The 27,990-nt window shown below is 40.9% G+C and overlaps 2 protein-coding genes across 8 annotated transcripts in view; one reads left to right on the plus strand and one right to left on the minus strand.

Moving 5' to 3' along the window:
* The first annotated feature begins 447 nt into the window (after positions 1-447).
* esrp2 (epithelial splicing regulatory protein 2) lies at positions 448-23,442 on the plus strand. 5 transcript variants are annotated; one of them, XM_056383309.1, is made up of 16 exons: positions 448-597; positions 770-922; positions 1,408-1,536; positions 9,131-9,244; positions 9,813-9,927; positions 10,210-10,305; positions 10,899-10,953; positions 11,471-11,581; positions 12,126-12,258; positions 12,636-12,678; positions 14,175-14,476; positions 15,500-15,742; positions 16,168-16,366; positions 18,215-18,419; positions 18,568-18,766; positions 21,903-23,442. In XM_056383309.1, the coding sequence occupies exons 2-16, from the start codon at positions 791-793 to the stop codon at positions 22,062-22,064; spliced, it is 2,238 nt and encodes a 745-aa protein (XP_056239284.1). In that variant the 5' UTR covers positions 448-597; positions 770-790; the 3' UTR covers positions 22,065-23,442. The 5 variants fall into 5 exon arrangements, with proteins under 5 accessions (XP_056239284.1, XP_056239299.1, XP_056239277.1 ...); XM_056383324.1 differs by adding an exon at positions 20,097-20,197 and having other exon boundaries at positions 471-922; positions 21,903-22,042; XM_056383332.1 differs by adding an exon at positions 20,097-20,197 and having other exon boundaries at positions 472-922; positions 15,500-15,733; positions 21,903-22,042.
* A 769-nt stretch (positions 23,443-24,211) lies between these two features.
* Positions 24,212-27,990, minus strand: part of nfatc3a (nuclear factor of activated T cells 3a) — a 64,129-nt gene continuing 60,350 nt past the window's right edge. For all 3 annotated transcript variants that reach the window (XM_056383277.1, XM_056383293.1, XM_056383286.1), the window contains exon 10: positions 24,212-27,460. In XM_056383277.1, coding sequence (XP_056239252.1) covers positions 27,384-27,460 — 77 coding nt within the window. In that variant the 3' untranslated portion in view covers positions 24,212-27,383. The remainder of the gene's footprint in view (positions 27,461-27,990) is intronic.

Raw genomic sequence — 27,990 nt, forward strand, 5'->3', positions numbered from 1 at the left:
GTATGTTCTGGGAAAAAAAAGGTTAAGCAGTTGTACAATATCTAGTAAGGCAATGAACATGTAATAAATTAATTTGTGTGAATTTCTGGTCTAAAATACTATTTATACAAGGATGGGGAATAAGAATAGATGACCAGAGAGTACAAGACAAATCTAAATGGAAAATAATGAACCTATTGGAACACAAATCCTCTTACAAAATTAAAAAGTTGCCCTGTGTGTGCAGGTGTATCTCTGTGGGTGTTCTGCATTTCACAGTACTCATTTACTCTTCATTGTCAATGTGAAATATCAGCAGGCTGTATGCCTCATGGAAGTATTACGACCCTGTTTTGCCAGACTATTTCCTGATTCAACAGATCTGACCAATGAGATTGCAGCACTCACCTCAGCGTCCCGCCCTCACCTTTGCAAACCAGCCAATAGACGACACCGCTGGGACTTTCCTGGCGCAGAGGTCGAGCCACACAGGTAACTCAGAGGAAAAAAAACTCCAGGGCTTGTTATGGAGTTCGTGTGAAAGAAACACGGATTTCCACCCTTCTTTACCAGTTAAACCAGTATCTCTGGATATAACACACTCAAGTACTGCAACAGGTACAGTCTCTGACCGCAAACTCTCTCGTGGCTCCTCTGAAAATAATCTCCCCTCTTTTTCTGTCTCCGTTTACCTGAATTGAGTTTCCAGTCCTTTTGTTCGCTCTTCTTATCACTTGGAAAAAGGTGAACCCTCGTGTTATTTTTATTTTAATCTTTGCTTTAATTGTAGTTTTTACCCTTGTGGTCCCTGATGGCTTCGCACAGTGATACTCTGGTGGTGTTCTTTGGGGCAACAGCTGGTGCAAATGGGGGTAAACTGGGTTCGGATGAGAGGGAAATAATTCTCTTGGTGTGGCAAATTGTGGATCTACATGAGAAAAAGGTACGGACCTTTCTGACCCGTTCGTTCGTTGTACGGTTTCTTATTTACCCAGAGTGTTTGTGGCATAGTGTCTACTTGTAGTGGAACAGTATGTTTGACATTTAAATCAACATGGTGTGCTCTCTGAAACCGTCACTAGCCTGCCTTTCTCTAATGCTAGCTAACGCTACATCAGTTCTCCGTCCAGCCGTCTCGTTAGCTCACCTCTTACAGGTGTGCGACCAAAATTTAACAAGCAGGTGAGGAGGGTTAATTTTCCCCTATTGGAGAAAACACACCTTTTTGGTTTTGCATGTCAGCTTCTATGATATAAACAACGCTTTATTTACAATTAAGTGCTTTTTGCAACTATATTGTCGTTGTTTGAATTGTTTTAAAGAGTTCATTTCCTGAATGTGGGAGCTAAAGCATGTACATTTGCAAATAAATAAGCATTTTCTTTTCACGCTGCATTCTGTGCCATGAAACGTTAAATCCCTTCACAGGTCGGGAAGCTTCATAGATGTCTTGTCAAGCCAGACACTTTGGAGCTGACAGACCAGTGTAAAGAGGAGACAGGACTGACTCTGGACGACATCATCAACGCTGAGCCCCTGGACAAAGCTCTGCAACAGGTGAGTCTCACTTCATCTAAAGAAGGCCTTAAAAGTTCTGGTGCTCACTTTCATATCTTTACAGTTTGAAACATCTCACCGGTGTACCACAGAAACAGCTTATAAAATCTCTTTGCTGTTGGTAACATCGAGAGAAATTCAGGGGCTAATTAAACCAAGACAACTTTTCCCCTCCAGAGCCAGATGTGACATGACAGGCCTGACTCTGTGTTAAGCTGTAAGTTACCGTGAGGAGTATTAAATTTCCCTGATGACCTTTTTAAAAAAAAAAAAAAAAAAAAAAAAAAGAAAAGTCTTCCACCTGGTTGAGATATGTCATTGGTTTGGCCCTGACAGTTGAACTCTGCTGACAGTTTGTAGAAGCTGCGGAGCTAGGATGGGCAGAGCCTGGGGCATGTGGAGATAAGGAGGAGTCACAGGTCTAGTCTTGTCTCGGCCTGATGCATGCTGCAGACATCTGGATAGCGGAATGTTTACCTGGGACTGCACCAGGCTGCAGGTCAGACAGGCAGCAGTGGAGGCTTTCACATCTTTGGCTTTATCATCAGCAGTTGGTTACGACACTTCTTTATGACCAAGATGTGAATTTGCTTTCTGGTTCCTCCCCGTCAGGAGATGTGTTTTGACAAAAGTACTTATGTTGCCAAACATGTTTTTCAGCCACCCTCACAAGAGTGTTTGTTTGCACTGGGTGGACCTTTCCCGCCCCTCCAGTATTTCATAGTGTAAAAACCTCTCATTATCATGCTGACCCAGAGTGTTAGGGTTGATGTTAGTGCTGCTGTGGTGCTGAACACCGTGCATGCACAAGCAGGTTGGTTTGGGCAATCAATTAAAAAAAAAAAAAAAAAAAAAATTCATTGTATAGAACAGTGATGCTGCTGGGGTCATGATACTCTATGTACAGCCTAAGATTGTTACAACTTCATGGGAGTATTTGGTCTAAATTTCGATGTCATTTGTGCCTCGCACAGGCCTGGTAAGACTTCAGCTCCACTGTAGATTAGTTTGTGTGCTCAACCTTCAAATATTAACCCAAGCAATCAGTTCGTTCTTTTCATACCTTTGTCTCACTGGTTACTTTCTCTTGCTATTGGTCACTCTAAGATTAGTTTTATCCCCGTCGATACAAGGAAGAAAAGAAAATAGTTTGAAGCACTGTAGAGAACTGCAGTTAAGTATGTGGTTCACAGATGGGCTCTTTTTTCTTTTTTTTAGATGAGTTGATCCATTGCAATTTATTCAATATTAGAGGGAAACAAGCAGCTGCTTCTTATTGGTGGACATGTGATATTGACCTACGTGTTCAGAGCCCCCAAGGATATCTGTCACTTTGGTGAAAGATTTATTAAGGTAGAGAAGGCTGGAGAGATTAGCATGGCTGTTAACACTTGGCTTTCATACAATTGCCAGCTATCCTCCATATCGTTGTGATTGTGAATACATAATATTTAATTTGTAGAGCTTCTGTTACACATGCGCTAGGATCTGTACACGCTTTTGTAATTTTACATGTTGGGGCCATGTGTGAAAAGAAACCTGCGTCCATGTTTCTGATAAATCTCTGTCTCTCACTCTGGCAATTTGCCTACATGGGACCTAGAGACATATATTGCATAATGGTTTTCCATTTCACACAAAGTGATCACACTGCATATTTATGAAATGCTGTGAATGTTGTAGAATTAGACATGAGCAAATATAATCAGTCCCATCCCACTTGTTTTTCCCCAACTATGTGCAACTGTGTGCTCAGGGTTGTGAACCAAAGATCATACATTACATTCTGAGCTGTGATAGAAAGTCACTTCATGGCAGGCAACCAAATCCAAGGACAACATTGATATTTAATTCTTTTTTCAGAAAAGTGCTAAATAACATATATAAGTGCTCTGTCAGAGCAGATTTAAATGTAAGATCATGGCTGTATATGACATGTGTTCAGGCATGTATGTTTTATGACAGGAGCTGTGACGCTTTTACCACATTATGGTGTGTGCACGGCACATCTGCATTTCAGTTTGGTTACTGGGAGTGGGCTGATGGATGGTTTACCTGTTGTCAGGCTGTTACTGACTGTACAGGCTTGGCTTTCGTCTGGGACACTGACAGCATGTCACAGCCTGTAGGGGGATGCATGTGATTTGAGACCTCACACACCTTGTTGTTGTCGTTGTGAAACTGAAACAGTAGGTTCTCCTAATCACTGTGTAATCATTTTTCAACTGTCTTAGACCACAGGCAGAAATGCTGACTGCTGTCTTCGACTTTGATTAAAGTTACCTACATTTGGTACTTGCTTACAAAGACAGCCATATTGTGAGATGGTTATGATGAACAGCCTCCAAGGATGATTCACACACCTGTATTTTAACACTGCACCAAAGGGCTGCAGAGAGATGACACACAAATCACTCTGATTTATATGAACCCAAGCATACGGTGATTAAGTTATTCCAGCTCATTATCGATTCTTTCATCTCTACTGGGTGTGTCTTGAGATTCGGATGGTTAAAATGCCATTAATGCCACTATGAATGGAAGATCTTAAAAGAATTTTGATGTTGACATTGGTGCCTGTTGCTACAATGACCACAACTTAGTTTAGCTTAGTTTGAAATCTGGTTAGAACAGGAAACTGGAGAATGTATTTGCATCCACTGCAATAACTGAATTATTTTCAGATCATCTTAGAATGTCACCCTCAACTTTATTAAGGATTTCAGTTAACCGTTACATAAAATAAGAAAACTTTGCAGTATACAAGAGTGCAACTTGAAGCATTGTTTTTTTTTTGGAAACTCATGGTGTGAGTGACAACGGTACTGTGTGCTTGTCAATTTTACACACACGGATACACCTGTAGTTAGCACCGGATGCTGAATTTCTAATTTATGCAATGTTTAAGAAACTGGGTTATTGCAAAAAATGAAAAAAAAGAGTTGCTGATAATTATGTTCACATAAGCTAACTGAAAGCTCTTTTACCCATGTAAGGTAAAACTGAAACTCTAATTGTTGTTGCCAAGCATTTCCCCCATCACATTCTATTTTATTCATGTTGCTTTTGGCCCAGTCACAGACTCCCATCCCCAATGCAAGCAATGTTACAACACTTAATGTGCCATAAAATGCACTGCGGTGGTGGTGGTGTGTGTCTAGTTTCAGGTGCTTTGAACAGTTACCACAGGGGCTGCCCTGACACTCCCTGCTGCTCTTATTGGAGTTTGTTTCAGCCACCACCACCCTACCTCACCTCTGACCACAAACAGTCCAGCTACACTGGCGAGCAAACCCTGATAGGACCATGTTCAAAGGCCACTTCCTCCCCCTCATCAGTGGAAATGCCTTTCAGAGGGTAGAGGCAGGCAAAAAGTTGGTTTAAGAGTTTCCTCATTCTGGAGAAGCATGTGTTGATATTTGTATTGAACTAAAATAAATGACTTTTTCCATCACACACTAAGATGGCATTATCAAATAGGAAGTTTGACATAGGTTATTGCATCATAACTGGTAATGAGCAGCCAGTATTTGACACCAGAGCCAAGTGTGCCAAGGTGTGACAACAATGATCTTGTCATGTAAAGGGCCACATCTACTACTATGTAAATCTATAAATAGCATTTGGACCTTTTTTCTGTGCTCTCTTTGTGAGTTTGGCTCAATAGCCCGTCGTCTCTAGTTATCTGTTGTCGGTGTGAAATTTGACTTCTGATCAGCTTGTTTGCTCAATTTAAACTGTTTTTTGACACAGAGGAGAAAGGGAGAGGGTGTGCCCCTACCACTTATATAACATTTGCTTTTCTCTTTGTAATCCGGCTTTAGTAATTGGCTATGGTGGAGCTTACAGCACAGCTAAGAGCAAACACTAGTTGTGTTATCACTGTAAACATGAAGTTGTGCAGTATGGCTGTGCTTAAAATGTGCTGAAGAATTAATGTAAAGAACTTTGGATTGTCATAGTTTTGGTTCTTTGTGTTTACATAGGAACGATGAAAGCTTTAGGTATTAAGTTGGGTCAGATAATTTACCCGATCTGTTAATTAGTTTTGTGAGCTTTTAGATACATGCGGCTGGCTGAGAAGAAAACAAAATGTAGCAAAGGCTGTAAAAGTGACATCCTGTACAAAATCGGAACAGTCAATGAATTGAGTCTTAACTATTTCATTGAATTAGGTTGAAAGAGAGAATTTTAATTAAGGACTTTAAAGTGCAGAACTATATCTTTATTGATTCATGTTTGTAATTCACTTTGGCAACTACACCTCTATCAGTGGGTCACATTGTGCTGTTCAGGCGGTGTGTTGATACTGCGTCAGGACACTTTGGTGACCTAGGCAGTGTAATAGACCAGTTGAGCTGAACTTGCATGACAGTGCAGGTAAATTCAGTGTTGCCAACACGGCCCAATTCTATTATTTTCCTCTGAATGATAATTTTTTAATTCGTTATTCATCAGCTTCAAAGCGCCTAAAATAAATCTTAACATTGTTTCACATATTGGTTCTGGGCTCAGCCTTTTTTTTTGAAAATAATAATAGCATTGTGTGGTATATCCTTTTACCAAAATGTATCTGTTGACCTATTGTACTTGTGCAGTTTATCATACCAGCCTGTAATCTAAAAGTCAATCAGGTTTTCGGCAGTAGTGCTGCTGTGCCCCATTCATAAGCAAGCAATACCAGACCCGTATATACATGTGTAAGTGGAGGAATAGCTGAAAATTACAGCAGAATTTACTGGGTAATCTACATAAATAGAAATGGATTAATAAGCAAGTCTTTCAGACTCATCTGGAAATTCAAATATAATAACAAGATAAGTGTACAGGACAAGGTTGCACCAGTTTAGTCAAAATTTGTATTTCTTTGAAGTTGGCACCCCATATGATCAGGATATAACACCTATTGACTTGTTTGTGCACATTTGTGCAGGCAAAATAGAATTGTAATGTTTCGTTTCTCAACAACGCTGCCAGCACATTTTTTTTTTTAGCATAGGCCTCAGCACCCCATTAACATCCAAATAACGCCAAAGTTTTGACTCATTAGTGCGCGCATCGTTTGTGAATGAAGCAAAAATGTTTGTTTTGCATACACAAACGTACACATTTACCCGTCTTTTTTGATAATTTGAGAAATAATGAAACACAGCCCAAATGACCCAAATCACCACTTTGGAGTCATTTGGGTGTTAATGGGGTGCTAACAAAATGGGCCTGTGCTTAAATATTTTCAAATTTCATTTCTCAAAAACAATTTGAGCTCAAAGTTCCATTTTAGGAGAAACACTGAACATAGTATAGTCATGTGATGCGGTTTGGCAGCTAACTCTCAGATGTTAGTGCATGAACACCTGAACCTTCAACCATTGACTTGATAGACTCACTTCCTCAGTGTAAAATCATCTTTCATAAGAACTTTGTGGGGCTGTATGTGGATAGGTTAGTATGATTCTGCTCACCAGAGCCATGACAGCATTTTCGGAAATTGCGCAGGCTCTTGAGCTTGCAAATTGCCTAACTATTTTTGAATACTGAAGTGTGGCTCCTGTTTTTACATGACCTCGACCTGGAAAATTGCAGGAACTTTATAAAGTAAGGTGAAAGTGTATGAGCGGCTCAGTTTAAAGAATGATAGTGACCATCTGTCTGTTTTTCTCTGTGTTTTATTTACATAGCACAGAGCAAATAGAAGTTGCACTGACTCAAGATTTTACAATTTTCACATTCACAGTTTTGAAAAAAACTTTCCTCTTTTTTTATTTTTATTTTTAATAGAAATTTCTGTCACCAGTGATCTTTTGTAGGTCTGCTGGTGTTCATGGGCCCACTGTAAATACCCAAGACTCTTTCATGTGTTAGTCCAGCTACCCCAAAACTCCCTTAATCCAACCCTGAAGCATTTGTTCCCTTGTCAGCAGGTGGCTGGCGTTGCCAAATAGCCCTGACTGACTTTCTGACAGAGCGTGCCCCAACATGCACCTCTAATACTCTGACTGTGTGAAGATTTGTCATATATAGCCAGTGGCCATGTGAATCTAGTCAGTCACTGAGTTTACGGTGGTCTTATATCCAGACGGACTGATTTTGCTCCTACAGAGGTGACTTTGAGGGCTCACGGTAGGGGAAGGAAAAAGCTAACATTACAACTTTCTGAAGTGGCCAATGACACAAGCAAAAGGTGGTCTCTATCTTGCATTGTGACACTGAGCAGCTAGTGAATTAATGCAGCATTCAAGTCAGTGTGACTTCACAAAGGTTTCGAGATGTCAATATAATGCAAAGTAAGAGATGCAGAGATACAACACATACAATGATAAGACTGGTGGTTGCAGTTGTTGGATCTTGATCAATACAATAATTTTACATAAGAAGTGTCATTTACAAATGAATTGTCATGGTATATATAGTTTAATAAGCCCAATCTGTGCAATGTATCGTGGTCTACATCAGACCTGTTTATTTAATATCAAACAAAGAACACTCAACTTATATTTATATGTGAACGAGTTACTAGTACTACTGATCTCACTGAGAATCATTTGCCTGTCTGCATGGTTGTCTTCCAATGGCTCTCCACCCCACCCCAGCACTGACAAACCCTCAAGTAAATATTTGCAACCTCTTCCGGCACACAACCTCAGATAATCAGGTTGTACGGTAAGCACCATCACATGATGACAGACTGCTGGTGAAACATTCAGCAACGTAAGAGTCTCAGGTATTTTCCTTTATGATTTGGTGACCTAAACAGGTGATTTCAGTGGGATACCCAGGCTTCTCTGTGTCTGAATGTTTGGCTAAGCAATTGTTGGCTAAGTCTTAACTAAATAAGATCATAGTACTTCAAGTCTTTGTTGCTGTCGGTTTGTTTTGGTGTATTTGTAACCTTACTGGCCAAAAAGCGCTCAACATAGCTCTCATCCTGAGAGAAATTAATATAAACTTGGCTGCCTTTGAAGATGATCATAAAAGATGTCATTAGCCTCTGTGCATATTGAGATCGAAGTGATGGCCTCTGTTGACAGTTTGAAACGCTGCCATCAATAGGTTGACACAACACAAGGAATGGGGCTTATTGACTGTGCTAGTTATAAATAAACATGTGCATATGTGGGAGGTGCTGGTATTTAGGCAGGTTAGACTTGTATAGTTTGTTTTTCCTCTGGCCTACCTGTGACTGTTGGTACTGGTTATTAGTGGTGTGATCATTCCTCTCTTTTGTCTGCTCCCTTTCTCACTAGGCAAACACTAAAACCTGTTAGACAAGCCTCGTTCCTAATGAGACACAAACACACAGTCAAATGTCAAACACAGCACCACCCTCATTTGTCTGCCTGAAGATTGAAGTTTAATCTGTGATATTCACTTTCACATAGTGAATGGTGTTTGCACAACAGATATCAAACCATGTTTGACCTGTATATTATTATTTAGTACAAAGGAGTGAAATAATCCAAAATAAATTACCTCTTTTTCCTCTCTATATTCAATATTTGTTATCGAAAGTCCCAATTTAATCCTGAAAGATGCTCATAATAAAATCCATGTTTAATTTCCTTTTCTCTTTCTCCTCTCTCCTGTCATTATGCAGTTCCAACAGTCAGTGTCATCAGAAGTAAAATGCCTTGGCAGGAGCTCTTGCACACTTTGCGTCAACAGTCCTCTTGTTATCCGACAGGCCCTCCACCCCGAAGCTTCCAAAAAGGTAATAGTTCCCACTGTTTGTCTGTACCACAGACACATGTTTCTGTCCCCATAGCGTAACATTTTACGATTTTAAATCCAAAATGAAAATATGTATCAGATAGCCTTTTATTTTCTTTTGTAGAACAATCTATAGGGCTTGTTGAAGAGAGTTGTGTTTCAAAATGTTAGTTGTTAAGATGAAAGTTTTTCAGCTGGACTTTGGCTGAGCACTAGTGTGTCATGCTACTAGTAATCCCCCATAACAAATCAGTATTGGCTTTCTCTGTCCATGCCTCTAGTTATATGATGGTGTGTCATAACTCGTATGGAAACTTTCTTTCCCTCATGAATGTGGTCGCTGACCCGTATTAAGAAGTAATGAATTTCTTTTGCATTACGTTTTCTTCATTTTTGTGTTCCTGCTTATAACTCTGACAGAAGAAGATGTCAACACATAGATACCTTTTCTACTGAATTTCCTCTTTTACATGTCTTTGTTTGTTAGCTTCCTGGTATATCCAGTCTCCATATCAGATACTGTCATACTGCCACACTGAATCGTTTCCTTTTTCATTCTTTCATTTCAGAATCTAGTCCTACCTGAATGTTTCTTTTCATTTGTGGACGTGAGAAAAGAGTTTCACAAATGCTGCCCCAATGCTGGCCCTGTGCAGAAGCTCACCCTCCCCTCCATGTTGGAATGTATCCTTTGCTAGCCTGTGCACTAAAACTGTATTTGTACTCGCGTCTTACTGATATTCTGTTTTATAAATTCTCCTTCTAACCACATATTTGTGGGTAGACACAACGAAAATTGTTAATGTACACCCTCCTTGATAAGTATAACTGTATTTATAGAGTATAGAATATATAGACTTTACTATGTCAATTCAGTGCAAACTTTTTGACGAAAAAACATAGTACAAGTAGTACAAAGTCAAAATGGCTGCTAAAACTGGGAAACATCTTTAACTGTATATGCAGATGTTGGTCTTCCTGCTGTGTCAGAGCAGTTGATGGAGGTGAGGGAGGTGAGGAGCATGGTGCAGCTGACGCTCTGCATGCTGGCTGAGCCCTACAGTAAGTAACCGCCAGACTTTGTATCTGAAATAATCTTACATTGACCCAGAGGCTGAATGTCTACCATTGCCTGTGCAGAGAAAGCAGAAAGGTACCTGGCCCATAGAAGGATCAGTGAAATGATATGCACTGTTATCAAGCACTTTGACCTGTCTGGTGGTTTGGGTTCATACAATCAGCACTGACTGCAAAACTGAAGTCTTTGCACAGGTGTTGTACAGTGCAGACCAGCCATACTTACACATAGTTTTTTTTTTTGTTTTTTTTTTTTGTTTTTTGTTTTTTTGTAACCAGATCTTAAAATGTGTGATAAAAAGCAGCAACCTCTTATTTGCTGTAGAGATGGATGTAACATGACTCCAGATATGTTACAGTGCAAATAAATCAGACTTTAATCAGTCACCAGTCCCCTCTGGCTTTACCCCCTTGGCTTTGGGTGTAATAAGTATCAGGAATGCAGTGCTCAAAACTCACACTTTCAATTGTGTGTGAATGAACTTGATAACTACATAAGAGACAGAACGATGTTGTGGACCTTCAGAATCCAACAAAAAATGAAATGACAGAATTTTCTTTTCTTTTATTCTTTTTAGATCACAAATTCTCCTGTGTTGAATCAGTGAAATACAAGTTTGATTCCGGCACATGGTATGTATGAACTTTTCATTTAGTCTCAGTCCATTCTTGTGTTTCTGCCACACCTGTTTACCAGCAGTGTTTGTTACAGACTGACAACCCCCCTCCGGCCGTATTCAGACTTCAGACCTGAATACAGCTAAGGGGCTCTTAACATTGATTACAGCAACAAGGAAACCACAAGTGTGTCATTAAAGCTGTCCCAACTTTGCCATCAAGTGCTTACCTGGCTATCTAGTGGCAGGGCACCAAATCCTGCTGTTCTCAAGACAGCCAAAAGCCTATCACCTTGACAACCCCCTGACATTTAATCACAGGAGTGTGTTACTGTGTTCAGCACTTACTGTGAGTGGCCTCTGTGTCTACAGTCTTTGGACAATTTGTTCAAGGGTAACAGCGATGGAGTTGGTGTTTTTATTCATAAAAGCTATAGTCTGTGGAAAAGTCTTAATCTATTTATTGTTCTGTCACTCATTACTGTCAGAAAGTCATTCATGTGTTTTCTCCCGCCACATTGTGTGTTGTACAGCAGTAAGACGGAGCCAGTGGACAGTGAGACAGTGATCAGAGCGCGGGGACTCCCGTGGCAGTCATCAGACCAGGACATTGCTCGCTTCTTTAAAGGCCTCAATATTGCCAAGTATGTTGGTCTTAATAGGAAACATCCAACAGCCCCATTACTTCAACAAACTTTATATAAACTCCTGTTGCAGGAGAACAATGTAATCTTGTTAAAATGTCAGATAATTACACAGTTTGCTTTTTAGCCAAGAGCAGGATAAGATACCACTCTAATGTTTGCACCTTAAGTATGTAGCTGGAGCTAGCAGCTGGTTAAATTAGCTTAGCTTAGCATAAAAACTGGAAGCATGGCTAAAAAGTTAGCCTGGCTCAGTTCAAACGTAATAAAATACACCTACCAGCATTACCCAGTAATTAACACAGTACATAGTTACTGCAGAGTTGTGAGAGTGAGATCAATCTTCTTATGTATCTCTTGAAAATGAATAAATTGGTTTCCCAAAATGTCAAAATGTTCCTTTAACTATCAAGACAAGACCGTAGGTATCACTGTTAAACCCAGATCTGAAAACCATTCGGTCAACAACCTGTTGCTGAAGTTTTACTCCTGACTGCAGCTCCATGTCATTACTCATGCATGTATATGTGCATCTGTCTTTCAGGGGTGGTGTGGCCCTGTGTCTAAACGCTCAGGGCAGGAGGAACGGTGAGGCCTTGGTTCGTTTCATCAACTCAGAACACAGGGACTTGGCCCTGGAGCGCCACAAGCACCACATGGGCAGCCGCTACATCGAGGTCAGGTTCAGCATTTACCTCTTGTTCAGTCAGTTGTAAAGTGTAGTTTTGCTTTGTGTGTTTTTAAAAATGTGTAGCTGAACTCTAGTGCCCTTTTTATGTTCTTAGGCAGTCAGTGCGAGTCTGGTTAAGGTTTAGTGATTTATGCTAAAGCCCCTTCAGGGTCAGATTTCTATGACAGGTGAAGCTTCACCTGCATTTTTACTAAGGCATTTTATAAAGTCCCTCAGGCTCAGTATCACTTATAAACTGTTGCTCAGATCACAACATTGCTGTGTATTTAGTTTAGATCGAAGATCACTGTCAGTCTGAAGTCAGATCATATGTTACATCCTTATGAGTTAAATGTTTTTATGGTTATCCTCTTCTCTTCTCAGGTTTACAAGGCTACAGGAGAGGAATTCCTCAAAATTGCTGGAGGTCAGATTTCAGATTTTTTTTTTTTTTTTTTTTTTTCCCCCTCCTCTTCTATGTTTTCATGAAGACTCACGGTGAAAGGCTTTCTGTTAGTGTGTGGTAGCCTTATGTTTCATTGCTTTCCCGCATCTTTGAGGAAAAACAAGAGGCTTCCACATCTGTAAAAGAGCAGCTCTTTAGTGACTGTGAAAAAAGGATCTCATTTACCTGTGTCTTTGCCTCATCCCAGTGACTCTCCAGTAGCTTATCTTGGGCTAATGAAAGACGCTTTGTGAGGAGCTTCCTGCACCCCCCCCCCCCCCCCCCCCCCCCCCCCAGCCCAACCCCTCAGAGGCCAGTTGGAGAAAAATTTCACTCTTGGCTAACAGCAGCTCACCTGTGCCGTTCAGCCTCAAGCCCCACTCCCCTGAGGGAGAGAGGGCGGACGGCCAGTAAAAGGGCCAGCTCAGTGCTGATACAAAGATGGTGTGAAGAGACAAAGGCATAGCCGTGGGCCTCTAAACCATAGAGCAGCAGCCGCAGTACACAGAGCAGAGATAGCAGACAAAGAAACGCAGTCACTCGAAGCAGATAACTTACAGTGGCTGCCAGTCTCCCTCTGGACTTTACTCAGATGAATTAAGATCAATACAGATTGATAGCACATTGGACTTTAAGCAAATAGTAAAAGTACACAAGGCACAGCTGCATTTATCAGTGGAAAATAGTAAACATGTAAATAAATGCATAATACAAAATATTTACTGTATCAGGCAGCAACACTGCTGTGTTGAGAAATGTTGAGAAATGTTATATTGTAGCTGTTTAATTTGAAGATTTGTTTGGCCATTTTCAGTTCAAATATTAAATATGGGCCCAGAGTCTTCTGTCTAGCAGTAGAAGAAACAGGGACAGTAATACTTAATTTTCTTAAAAAAAAAAAAAAAAAAAAAAAGTCAGACTAGTCTGTAAAATAGTTTTTTACGTGTACATTAGCATAAATTGTAGCGCCGCTGAACTTAATATCTACAGTGTAGTTTATTACCTTAATCACTAGATGACAGTATTTTGATGACCTCTCTACTGTATACTTTTTACATGCGTACAAATGGATCAAAGAAAGCTGTGTAGAAATGAGGCTTCACTGAACATGTGAGAAAATGTATGTGTACTCTCTGCCACTTAAGGTCAGTTTTCTGGTTTAATGGCTCACCAGATGGGGTTATTTGCAAATGTAAGAGAGTTAGCTTTGAGCTAGGACAAGCACTACAATTACAGTGTCAATATCGCAATATGAAATTGGATATATCTTGATGAAGGATTTCATCTATGTCAACTGCCTGCTACTAGTTGGTGCATTGTGTTTACCTAACAGAGTTGACGAAAGCAGGTTGTCTTTACGTGAACATGAAATGACAATAAACCTTGCCTGTTAATAAAATGAGTGACACTGGGATGGTCTTATTTTGCTCACTAGCTTGAAGCAAAGTGTTTAATCATAGCTGTTTATCTGACTCTAGGTACATCTAACGAGGTGGCCCAGTTCCTGTCCAAAGAGAACCAAGTGATTATCCGTATGCGGGGGCTGCCGTTCACTGCCACACCCCAGGAGGTCCTCTCCTTCCTTGGCCCCGAGAGCCCGGTTACAGATGGTGCTGAAGGTCTGCTCTTTGTCAAGTACCCCGACGGACGGCCCACTGGTGATGCCTTTGTGCTCTTCTCCTGTGAAGAATACGCCCAGAACGCGCTGAAGAAGCACAAGCAGATCCTTGGGAAGCGGTACATTGAGCTGTTTAGGAGCACCGCGGCTGAGGTGCAACAGGTAAATTCTTTTAATTTGTATGGAAAATCAATTAACTTTTTAGTTACAACATGGGGAAAAAAATGCATCATGTAAGATTTTTAAGACTACTGCTGAGAAATATACTGACGTACTGCATCAAAGGATTCAAAACAGACATAAAGATCCCGTTGGTGATGTGTAGGGAACAGGCGGAGGTCCCTTAAATGAAACTTAGTTTGATTTAAGCTCCTCTGTGCAAGATATTTAATACATATAAGGTTGTGTGTGCGTTAAGTAATTCTGGCAATGTCTGTTTCAAAGTAACATTAAAACTGGCAACATGAACAGGGGAACTTGTGGTTTTCTATTTTAGACATAAAACATGGGCATGTTGTCCTTGGCAATAACTGAAGTACTATTTGATACATAACAAACTAATCATGATAAATATATAGACAAATCCATGTATTTAATTTTCTTGCAGTTAGGGCTCTTGAAAAATTTGTTAGTCATTAGTGAATAATCAAAACTAGTTCCATGTCTGTGTGACACTGATCAACATAGGCTGAGGTCCACAACAGCCGCTTCCAAAAAACTGATGTCATGGCAACGTACAGAAGTCAGCAAACATGGCATTGAAAGTATGTGATGAAACAGTCGAGGCATCCAATAAATCAGATGACTGTGGAGTTTGCGCAACTAAAAAAGACATCTGTATTATTGCACAATGTATATGTATATTGTTTTTCAATCACCCTGAGGAACAGCTCCGAACTTTTTGTCCCTCAGCTTGTTCCTGTTGACTTTGGACCATACTCAACTCAACCTTTTTTCATTTTTGAAGTTTTTCCGTATTAAAGTTTGTGCATGCAGATAATTTCAATAATCGGTGAAGCCTCTGATTGTCACTGCTGGAAGTCCTCTCTTGAGCATGGTGTGAAATGAACTTGGACGTCCTCATCTCATAAGAGTGCTTATTGGTTGAGATTTCAATCATTCGTGGAAAAATTAGCAGTAATATGTTTTGATTCATCAGTGTCCTTCCTCTTTTGTATTTGCTAGGTCCTGAACCGCTACATGTCCACACCTCTAATCTCAACACTGCCCCCTTCTCCCATTGTGCCTGTCCCGGTCCTCGCCACGCCTCCTTTCCTTCCGGCGACCAGTAGCACACGCGACTGTGTTCGTCTGCGTGGTCTGCCCTACACTGCTGGCATTGAAGACATCCTGGAGTTCATGGGAGAGCACACTGTTGACATCAAACCCCACGGAGTCCACATGGTCCTCAACCAGCAGGTCAGACTGGTGGGGACATTTTTCACTGTAAAGCTCCATGTCTTATAACTATGTTAAATGCCCCATCCCCATTCACCCATGGTCGAGTATCTAAAAGCATTTCATTTAAATCTACATTTTGATATTGTTGCCCAAGTAAAGAAAAACTGAAAGGAAACAATCTTGGAAGGGCACCGAACAGCCTCCTTTGCCACTTTATGAATATCATTTGCTCTACAGATATGGTTATCCTTTTTTTGTCCTCCAACAAACTCACACATAAATGTTCAGACTCTCCAGCAACCACATGATTGCAGCATTATAATTATTATATTTTGTGTTTTTATTATATGAATGCCACCTGCTTTTGAATTGTGTTGGGTAGCTTTGTGGTGTATTCTCATGCACACTGTTTTTTGTTCATGACTGTTTTGTTTTGTCTCTCTCCTCTGCAGGGTCGGCCCTCTGGCGATGCCTTCATCCAAATGAAGTCACCTGACAAAGCGTTTATGGTGGCCCAGAAGTGCCATAAAAAGACAATGAAGGACCGGTACGTTGAGGTGTTCCAGTGCTCCACAGAGGAGATGAGCATAGTGCTGATGGGAGGAACCCTGAATCGCAGCGGCCTCTCCCCCCCACCCTGCAAACTCCCCTGTAAGTGAACTCCACCATATAAGATTCATCAAAGCACCAAATAAACCCGCATCTATTCGATTTTATATCAGACTGAAATATGTGAACTGTTGGATGGATTGACATGAAATTTAGTGCAGACATTTATGTTTCTCTCAGGATGAATTGTGATAACTTTGGTGATAACTTTTTCACATATTCATCTAGAACTTTTTTTGTTTGTTTTTGATCAAATACACCTACAAAACTAATGACATTTCTATCAGTTACAGGTGTTTGTGTTTAGTGCAAATTAGCAAATGTTAGCATGCTAACGAGCTAAACTAAGATGGTGAACATGGTCAACATTACACCTGCTTAAGATCAAAATGTTAGCATTGTCATTGTCAGCCTTTTAGCGCTGTGACTTTAGTATTTAGCTTCCACTTTCCTAGAGATGAAAAGTTACACAATTAACCCAGCCTGTATGAATATCAGAAAGTTCCACATACTCAAAACCTAAAATGTTCAAGCTATCAATCTGCTGCAGTCTGCTGGTGTTTCACTAGTAGTTTCAGACAGAAGACAGAGTTCTTGCCTCTTTCTTCTTCTGAAACAGTATTGCCAGTTAAGACTGGACTGCAGCCCTAAGTATGCACTTTGCTCTGTTATGGCTCATATCTGTTTTTAGTGCTGGAGATTAGATCAGGATAGGCTTCAATTATTACTTTTCTTTGTAATGATCACTGATTAACATTTCTGTACCATTTTTTAAAATAATAGATTTAATAAATAGTTGCCTGACACCTACATCCTTTCTAGAATTACAGTTGAGGAAAATTTCTTTTTCCTTGTAATTTCACCCTGACTGACCAGGAAACACATCAGCCTCCACAAGGTCAGCAGTGTTGTGTGTCACCATGTTTCCCTGTTGGCACTGAAGGGATACCACAGCTGCCCACAGCTTCATACTGATAGTGGCTGTTTGCATGTAAATACATTCATACCATCATTTGTGTGTGTGACAACCTGAAGCACACAGGAGAGATTTGTAAATAAAATAGTTGGCATGCAGAAGGTGGTTTCCAGACTGACCGACTTATTCCTGTAGTTCTGGCTGTCATCTCTATCTGTTCTGTTGACATCCTGTGACCTGGGATGCAGTGACTGACTGACAGACCAGCTTAAAGAAGTGATAGTTGAAATATATCATCTAAAAAGTGAAATTTAAGATGAATGTTATTACCCAGTCCAACTGTGCTAATGTCCATTATATCTTTCAGAGCTTTTACGGAATAGAATTTTGCAATACAACATTGTAACTTCAAAATAAGAGTTGTGGGTTACATTTGGGCTTTGTTTAAAACATGTCTGATTGTCTGACTCCGTATGTTGCTTCCCCTGATGTACAGCTGTGACTACCTGTGCCTCTGTGCCCCAAAATCTTGGCAGTAATAGGAATGATGGCCAAAACTATGACAAGGTTATTTTTGTAGTTCTGGTTACAGGTTAAAACTAATGATTATTTTCATTTTTAATGAATCTGAATATTATTTTCTCGATTTAATTGATAATGTATCTCGTCTGTTAACTGTCAGAAAATAGTGAAAACTTGGTTTCCCAGAGTCCCAGGTCACTAACTGTCAGCTGACCGACAGCCTTGACCCCAGAGATGTAAAAGAGATGTAAAGATGTAAAAGCTTCTTTTCAGTGAGAATTGGTTTGTTTCTCACAGTTTTGTGCATTGTTTGTAACTTGAGACACATGATGAAATCCCCATGCAGCATGTTGAAACTATCCATATACTTCTTCATACCACACTGTATTAATGGCATGGTTGCACATGAGCTGAACACAACATGTAAATGATCAGGTTTTCTCTCCCTGCAGGTCTGTCTCCCCCCACAGCCTATACTGCCTTTCCCACCCCACCTGCCATTCTCTCTGAGGCTGCCCTCTACCAGCCCCCCCTGCTGGCTGCTCCCAGACCTCATCAGACCACTGCACACAGCCCTGCTCACACTCTGGCCTACTACCCCCCCCAACCACACCTGTACATGAATATGAACATGAACTACACAGCTTACTACCCCAGGTTAGTAACGCACCAGCTACAGCTAACTGAAAAATGATAAAATGCCTTGTTCTGCTCTTCCTACTCATCACCAGTTAATTCATCTTCTGCCTTTTACTGACTTTGTCCTCACTTTTCTTCTTTTTCTTGTGCCACACTCTCACTGCAGCCCACCAGTTTCCCCCTCCACAGTTAGCTACTTTGCAGCTCCACCAGGAGCAATGGCAGCAGCAGTGGCAGCCCAGCCCCACCCTGCTGCAGCCGCCGCCTCTCCTGTGCTGCCCCAACCTGGCGCCCTGGTCAGGATGCAGGGTCTGCCCTACAACGCTGGAGTCAAGGACATCCTCAGCTTCTTCCAGGGATACCAGGTCAGTGCATGTAGCACTTCAATGAGGCCACATATTAATAAAGTGCACTGGTGTGTGAATGGATGTAGGTGTCACACAAAGATAAGTATGGAAATGTACTGTAAAAGCCTGGCACTCAAATTTACTGGCAGAGAGAAAACAATATTACCACTGTATTTTTTTCTTCGACTGCCATGTAAGATGATTTGAATTTAAGATTTTGGTAGGTGAGGAATGGTTTTCTGCTGTGTGAATGATTTTTATCTCTGTTTGTAAAATGCTCACACTTGGATTAAAGCTGCCCAGTGCCATGTTACAGTAAACTGTGGCAACCATTCATAGCAGCTACTTGACAATGATGGTGAACAAGTAATAAGAAATAACAATAAGCAGTGTCTGTGGCTATATATTTGTCGTTTATGAACTCTTCCCACAGTCTGCAACTCCAAGTGATGATGTCAGAAGCTGTTGGACCATTGAGCCCATTTCTATTGGTGGTTTTTATTGAAAAATCACACCACTCTAGTATTCAGTTAAGGGACTTGTGTGCACTTGTGCCCCCCCAACCCCCGCCCCCACCACCCCTCCCTGTGCTTCCCATTTTTTTCTGCTGCCAGTCCAAATTAGGCGGAGTCCTCTGAAGCAGGTATGAACCCTGACAGGTGTGGCTTCAGACAAGAGAGGGGTGGGGTTTGAGGTGGAGGGGTTGTGTTGTTGTGGTACAGATCTTGGGTCTGATTTTGGTCTTCATGGCTTATGTCATTTAGTACTAGTTCAACCCGTGTGTGTGTGTGTGTGTGTGTGTGTGTGTGTGTGTGTGTGTGTCTTATTTTAGTGGGCTGCCAGCATCAAATTCACACCAAAGTCTCTTGAGTGAACATTGAAGGACTTGCTGAAGGATAAATGCTGGATAAATAGTCTGTGTGTGTTCGAGAGAGAGAGTAAAGCTGACTCTAGTCCTGACTGTTGGCTGAACTGCAGTAATTGTATCCTGAATGGAGCAAGTGTGTGGTTTTCTTTCTGGCTACAGTCATGCCTCTCACATTGGCCCTGGGCGAGAAAACAGTTCCCACACCATCACTGGTTTCCTTAACCACACAATCCCATACCAAATCACTCTTTGTGGTTCAAATGAAGCCTGTTCAGCCAGTGTTTGGTATGTTTGGTGTGCGTGCGTGCGTGCATGTGTGTGTGTCTCTGGTTTGGTGTGTTTGTTTTCCTCAAAAACCTGGAGTATTTTTGAGAGTGTTTACTTTTGCATCTTTTTTGTTTATCTAAAACTGTGTACTGTCATGTGTGAGACAATGTGGAGGCCTTCCCACCCTGACTGTCCGTTCATTATTATCTGTAGTACGCCCCTGACGAGTACAGCGGCGTGGTTCAGATGAGCGAACAGGCCAGGAGTCTGATTCAGCCCAAAGAATGGCTCTGTCTTTAGGGACTCGCCCCAAGGTAAGAAGAGCCTCCAGACCAGAGAACCGGAGTGGACAGAAAGGGCATTTCCTCGACTTAACTAATGTCTATATGTTTAGTTTAATGTACAACATCCAGAATAAATGGATAATGGGCCAGCCTCAAACTACCCAGTAAACACTGAGGCAGTGATTTACAGGTCATGACTGGTTCAAAATGACTTGAAATCCATCTTGCAGAAACATAGCTTCCTAAAGAATTATTGTGCCCACTATCGAGCAATGTTTCTTGTGAGATTGAAGCACTGTGACATAACCCATCATACATATCACACGCCAAACTATAATTTGACAGGACTAGTCTGTGTAGGAATGCCCAATCTAGCCATCGAGGTTCTGAGCTCCTGACCCGGCATGTCAGTCTGCTGCTTCCCAAACAAAACTGCTTCATGACTAAAGTCCTTCCTGTAGGCCTGTGAGAGGAGTGCTGAGTCTGGATTCCTGACAGACATCCACACAAGTTTCAATATGCTGTATATAATGCACAGAATGTATGAAATTTTAGTGACCTTTTTTTTCTTAAGTCCTCTGACAAAGTGATCAAAGTCAAAACCACTGTCCCACAGTCATACATGTTCCTGTTATAGGATAGACGCCGCAGCGGCACAGACTTAGCCACCACAATCTAAAAGTGGATTATCAGTTAAATTTTTACAGCTTTTTTTAACTTGCAACTTTTGCGGCACATCGCATCAGTTGACACTTTCTCTCGACAGGAAGTTTGGTATTAGCACTGTGAGATTTTGGTGTTTCTGTAAATAAGAGGAACATGTTATTTCTAATGATTGAATTATCATATTGAGCAGCATCTTATAGGCACCTGCAACAGGTGCTCTTATGTAGATATCCTTAATATTTTATACATTCTGTGTGTTGGACGTTGCTGTACAGCAGAGACAGATAACCACCCCATGCAGGGCCCACAGTCCCTGCTCTTCAGTGAGGGTAAAAACCATCTGTATGCTCAAGTTTACAAACCTTTAGAGCTTTTGAAAAATGAAGTGGTAGAATACATCCCTCTTTTTTTATTTAAATTTTATCTTAGCACTGTCTGTGCTACTCACTGAACATTGTGTCTTATCACAGCAGTTTTGATTTAGGATCATGACAACATACAAGCTGCAGTATTAATTTCTCTTGATTCAGCACTCCTACACTAAACCACCGCATGAACACGGCTTCTGAATCAGGGCCTCCCTCTCTACCTCGACCGTTTCCAGTGGATGGTACCCTGAATGTATTATCCCACTCTGTCTGTCGCCCTATCTAATGCTCTGACATGTGATTCTCTAACATGTAGACTTTACAGATTTTACTGCTCTCATTACAATGATCAGTGTGTTGTTTCATATCTGCATGTTCTAAAGAAGTTTTTGCATCAAACTTGATTTTGATGCAGGACGTGGATGCATGCAAACTAACAGATAATTAATGTGTGTGGCATCACAATGGGTCTGGTCCTCTGGGAACAGCATGTACTCTACTTTACCTGTTAAGCTCTGCCCATTAATCTTTTTTTTTTTTTTTTTTTTTCCCCTACCTAACTGGACCGGTTTGATGAGATAAGCTTTGCCAGGGCTTTGTTCATCCTAGGCTTTGTGGGCTCCCCCTGGAGTTTTCATGTTGCAGCTGCTTGAAAATAAGTGACACTTATTTTCACGTCTGTTTTTTTTCTTTTTCTGCAGCTCCAGCCAGATGCTGTTCTCATCTTGTACAACTTCAGTGGCCAGTGCAGCGGTGAGGCCTTGATCACCTTCCCAAGTGAGGAGATCGCCAGACGGGCTGTAACCGAGCGCTCCAACCACCCCTTCTACGGCCAGCAGGTCCACTTGGTCCTCTGTAACTGACCACTAGCTCAATCTAACCTCCCACTGAAAGCACTCACCTCCCAGCTTCTCCGTAAAACTGAACAATCTCCAGTTGATGCCATTGCTACATAACGCAGCGATTTTCTTTGATCTGCCATTTATTAATACACACCTGACCCTGCTGGCCCTGACACTCCTGAAGCTGCTGCTGGAGTCTGAACATCCACAGGTGAAGCAGCTGAAGTCATTAAAGCTTTGCGTTGTGCTAATGACTTTGTGGATGTCATGCATAGCATTACTGTGTATTTGCCATCTACTGCAACAGCTGGTTGTGGAGAGGAGATGGTGCGGAGCCTGGACAAATCCATAACAGTGGCTCTGTGTATTCAAATGCTCTATATACTGTATTTGTCCCCTATAAAACTGTAGAGATCATTTTCATCCTGAAATGCTTGAGGCTATACAAACCACTTCTGCTTCTGATCTTTTCTGTATATTTCTGAATTTTCATTCTTGACCACTATATTTTGGTTCGTCATAGTTTATGATCGTTTGTGTTAGCTCTATGCAAACACAGATGTGTGTATGTGCGTGCACAATGTTTATTAATTTGATGGTCTCCAGTGGTGCCATTGAAAAGTGAAAAAAAAAAGCCATAAAGACTTAGACTACTGAAATGAGGAGTGGATCTCAAGCTGTATTCTTTAACTAACATGGATTCATTTGACCTTGAGCTGCAGGGACTATTAGTGAAAACCACAGCAGGATCACAGTTTTGCTAGTGTACCAAGTCATTTGTAACTCGTTTTTCCTGTATAAAGCATGTATGACACGTCATCCCATTTAGACCTTTTCCAAGGACTACAGATTCGTTTTTGCTCCAATCAAAGAGTTAAGGAACTGCTCGTCTGAATAGCATGACAAATTGACTCTATTTTTATTAATCCAATTTTGTTATTAAATCTAACAGGACAGAGACATATCCCGAAGCCTTTTTAAAATGATCAACCTCAGCTGCTGTACAGTCTCTGTTCTGTTTTTTGTTTCCAGACTATTTCTAACAATCAATCTGTAGCATCTTTAATTCCTGCTTACGACCGGAGTACTGTGTACGTGTTTTCCTGTGACGGGCCTATTGACAGCTGTCCTCAGTTTGTTTTTCAGATTTTTTTTTCGTCTTTACTTTGCCTACATTACCCAGAGTGCAATACTGGCCCAAACAGGGCTAGGTCAACCTCTGGTGGCAGAGGAGATATTTCTTTTGTTGCAAGTTTGAGACTTGCATGAATTTAGCTCTGTGTAAATTAGATAAGACTATAAACCATAAAATGTTGACAATGATCCATGTTTCATTTGGTCTCATTTAAAGAGATGAATTCATAAGACAATAATGTCAATAAAACCAATAAAAAATGTTGTCCAGACATAAAAATATTTCTTCTTTCTAAGAAAGGAACAGGGAAGAAATACATTTTAAAAGAGGTGTGGACAATCTTCGGTTCAACATGCAGTATGTCATTTACAGCAGATATTTAAAAAGGCAAAAATCAAGTAATCAGAGACAGAAACTACATGGTGCTATATCCTGTTAGGAGGCAACTAGCAGTTACACCCACACTTAGAGTACAATAGGGGCAACTGTGTTCACCATTCTGGTAAAACTCCTTGCTGGCAGGTGAAAATACGGGGATGGTGATTCCATGTTTGAGCTCCAGGTCATCAAAGTGGGCTGGCAAACGAGTGCAGGAGAGACATGCAAAAAAGATACAAATTTAGAGCATGATTTCACTTTTAGTGGCTTTAATACTGTAGGTGTTTTCAAGACACAGTATCATCAGCAGATATTTTATGACTGGATTCTATAATATTTTGTAAATACCACCAGATGGCGCCAAATCAGACGTTTTCAAATTCCGCATAATGGCTTGTGAATTGCTTTAGATTCACTTAGCTGAATGTCATTGACATAAATTAACACCAAACCATCAGTGAAACACAACAGTGTTTACAGTACATTACCACTTTTATGTTGGTCTAGTAGTGTCACCTATGAGTAAATACTTGCAGTGTGTTGAGTTGTGAACGGGTTAGTGAGACAGTTTTAGAAGAACAGAGAGAGAGCACAGAGTTGGTAAAGAAAAGGCAGCTTTTGTATAAAATGTAAAAAGGAGACACAAAGCCGTAGCTGAGTTTTCTGTTTTATTGATATACACTACTTTAGAGCCTACAGTATGATGCAAGGTATTCCCTTTGAATAATTTCAAAAAGCACTGCAGTCTTAAAAATTACAAAAATTTTAACATACAAAATATACAAGAAATGACAATACAAGGCTCGGTAAACATCAGCTAAACCTGTATTTCCCTTTTATTTTACAAAACAATTTCATATATGTATATTTATATATGTATATATACATATACATATATTCTCAACACTCATACACGTCCCCGACCTCTTAGGAATGACATCCATTTCAAAGTATCAAAAATAGAGTTGTACAGTCTCTGTTGCTTTACCATAATGTAAAATGGGAACATATTGTTCGGTCTTTGGTTGTGACAGAAGAGGACGGCAGCCAGAGTTTACTGTCAATGCTGGTTTTGTTTCTTTTTTTTCTTTTTTTTTTTTGACTCAAGTCTTTCAAGCTGCAGAACCAGCTTCATATGCAAAAAGAGCCATCTCCCTTCTCCCACCCAACCCTCAAAATGTCCACCCTGTGCCCCCAAAAAACAAAAAAACATTATTAATAATAATAATAATAGTTACTGACTTATGTCTTAGTCATGGAAAAAAAAAATCAACCCAGAACAGCATACAGACACACTGACAAACTGGTTTTCAAACAAGAGTTAAGGCATCCTAATAGTTTACATAGTGACATGATACTCTCACTATCTGAATGTTTATTTTTTTCTGCTCTGTGAAGTTCATAAGCAACATTACAAATAGTTTATAATCTCATTTCTTATATTTAATGTCATGTCTCACATTTGCTTCTTATAGTTTGCATAGCCTAAATACATGTGTGTGCTTCTGTTGTTGAAAATAGGTCTCTTAAAATTCCTGTCTTCTGTACATCATATTTGGTACAAACACCAACCAACCATCCATCCACACACACTACTCACACATACACACTCACACACACACAACTGAACCTTTTAAGATGCTTGCACTGTGTCCTCGACAAGGCAGATTGGCTGACGGACAAATCCAGGATGCTAACAGAATCAATCAAGCATCTACAAGTCTACATTCTACTTCTATAGGCATCAAGGTCTTTTTTGTCTTTTTCCCCTCATTTTTAAAGGCATTAGGCAGAATTTTAATGCATAGCAGAATCATTTTCACCTGGAAACTGACTTCAAACCGTCATAAGCAACACTCCTCAGCTCTCACATGCAGGAGCATCATTGTCAAGCTTAAGGCAAAAAAAAGAAAAAGAATGGAAATCTTCAAAACCAGAATCTGTGTCTATCTGTTCACATCCTCATTGTATCTGACTAGAAACCTGCCTGAAAAAACTTTTCTCACAACTGTGTTATTGCTGCCGGACAGGCTCTGCATATCTGTCAGACCAGGAAATATGAATGAAGTTTTTGATTGTGAACAGCAAATATTGATTGTTGCAAACAGGGGGATGTGGAAGACCCAGTTACATCCAGATGTTCTCTAGACGTTGGGCATTTGGGAAAGGGCGTGGGGGGGTCAATACATAAATACAATATATAGAAATCTGTATAAAATACACTAATTAAAACTTTTGTCAAATTATTTCCCATTATATGTCACCTAGGCTGTCATACGTCACAGGTATGGTGCCTGTCAGGAAATAGAAGGCACACAAAGGCCCCTGGGAGCTCTGGGGAGTTATTGCATGAAAAGAAATTTTAGAGGCAGAGAGGTTTTGTCTCTGTGGACGAATAAAAACACTTCTCTGTAACATGGAAATAATGGGCATCTTCAAATCTGAATGAAAATGATCAGGAGGGTTGACTCATCCCACTCATCCTTCATCAGGATTCATGAAATCGTATCCACACGACCCGAGTCACACATCTGTTTATGAAATAATATTACAGTCAAACTCAAAGCCAGCTGTGCAAAACAAAAAAAAGAAAAAAAGCTTTCACTACCATTCAAAGCTGCTAAATGTTAATAAGGCATTTGTTCAACTTGACAATAAAGAAATAGAGGAGAGGGAGGACGTACAGAGGAGACAGAAGGGGGGGGGGGGTCATGTACAGATATCTACATGGCTGCAAGGTTTCTACAAGTTGTGGAATGTTGCAGGTTGCAGATCCCAGACCAGCGTCAGAGGAACTCGCTCCTCTCTGCCAGACCCCTGCAATTGAGACCTGAATGGTTTTATTATTTAAAAGGGAGGGGGAAAAAAGGAGTGGACAGTGTTGTCATCACTAAGCCATGAGCCTTTCTTTACACAGCCTGACAGTTTGGTTTGATTTGGATTTGGTGAACAGATTTCATAGCTAATGATTCATTTGTCAGGTCTATAATGCCCAACTTCCAAAGGTGATTAGTTTTACCACATCATCTCACGTCGTTCCTCACTTTCACTCAGGCAAACCCAGAATACTGTGTGGCATCCTGGGAGTTGCAGTACACTGAAGAGTATAAAAACGCTGTCTGAGAAACTCTTTCACTTCAGCCTTCTGAATCCCAGCTCTGGCTTGCTGTGACAACACTGTGCACTCCTGAATCTCTCTTATGTTTTTATGTCTCAAGACGTCTTCATTCATGAAGGTCAATGCTGGTGAGGGAGGGACGACGAGACGTACTGGAAAGTGAGTGCTCTGAACTCACAGAGAGCTGATTGGTCAAGAACACAGCAGTGCTTTGAAGGGTCAGGCACACACCTAATGAAGAGGGATGGGGGTCACATTTTGACATCTGAGAACTAACGACAGCTCTGAGCAGTGGATGTGTGAAGAAAAAGCCTGTTTCTTGTCACTGCTCCACATTATTCTCCAACCATTTCACCCTCGGTGTAAATCGACACGGCTGCATTCTCCTGCTCACTTTTCTGTTAAATCTGAGTTGTGAGTTCTTTGTCTATATCTCTAAACTGTATCGTTTTAAATGAAATCAGATGAGACAAATGAGAGTGTCTTCTTGTCAGGCTGGTGGTCTAGCAGGCCCATGAGGCTTTAACAAGTTCTCCAACCATTTTTTGTCTTTGACCAAAGTCTTGTCTCCTCCTGCTCTCTTGTCCCATCACACACAGGACCAGGACCTTGGCCAGGAGCAGGGTCCATGTTAGAGCTTTGGGGCTGCGGGATTAAGTGCTGGAGGGGATGGTTCATGAGCCAAAAGGCCGAGCTGGGGGCCTGAGGGCTATGACTGGCTGTGTGCTGACGGAGGACCGTGGGCGCTGGGGGACTGGGACATGTCTCTGCCGATGATTTCATTCACTATGAAGAGAGAAACACACACAAAAAAAATACTTATTAATATTTAGAATTGACTTCTGTTTGCTTTGTGGCAGCACATTTCACTTTGTGTCCACTACGTTTCTTTCCAGCAGAGGGCAGTGTTGTTCCACACCGAGTTTCTCATAAGACTGAAAGCTTTAACTCAAACAGCCAAGAGCTCAAAGTGGAAAAACTCAGACAGACTGACAAACCCAAAGGTCACAAAGTCATGGCTCTGACGTGAGATATAATAACTCCTGACAGAACAAATGAGAGAAACTATTCCATTCACTAAATGTGCCAGGTCTGACCTTTGTTTGAGTCCAAGAAACGTTACCAGTTACCACAGCACACTGACTCCTATAAACACCGGGCAGCCAGCGGGGGCAGTCCGTTACTTCATTAGAGCTTTAATGGTGGTTCAGTTCATTTCCTCAGGCCTGTTCATGGGGTTTGTAAAACTAAACTATTATTAAAAAAACACGTTGTTGAGCCCAGAGAGCCACTCAGGCACAGCGAGGTTAATTACT

The sequence above is a fragment of the Seriola aureovittata genome, chromosome 1, assembly GCF_021018895.1.
Source record: "Seriola aureovittata isolate HTS-2021-v1 ecotype China chromosome 1, ASM2101889v1, whole genome shotgun sequence".
Lineage (NCBI taxonomy): Eukaryota > Metazoa > Chordata > Actinopteri > Carangiformes > Carangidae > Seriola > Seriola aureovittata.

Coding starts and splice junctions, on each gene's coding strand:
- esrp2 (XM_056383309.1), top strand. CDS start 791: ATGGCTTCGCACAGTGATACTCTGGTGGTGTTCTTTGGGGCAACAGCT. Junction 12,259..12,635: donor TGGGCAGCCGCTACATCGAG/GTCAGGTTCAGC, acceptor TTCTCTTCTCAG/GTTTACAAGGCTACAGGAGA. Junction 18,767..21,902: donor GCTTCTTCCAGGGATACCAG/GTCAGTGCATGT, acceptor CTTTTTCTGCAG/CTCCAGCCAGATGCTGTTCT.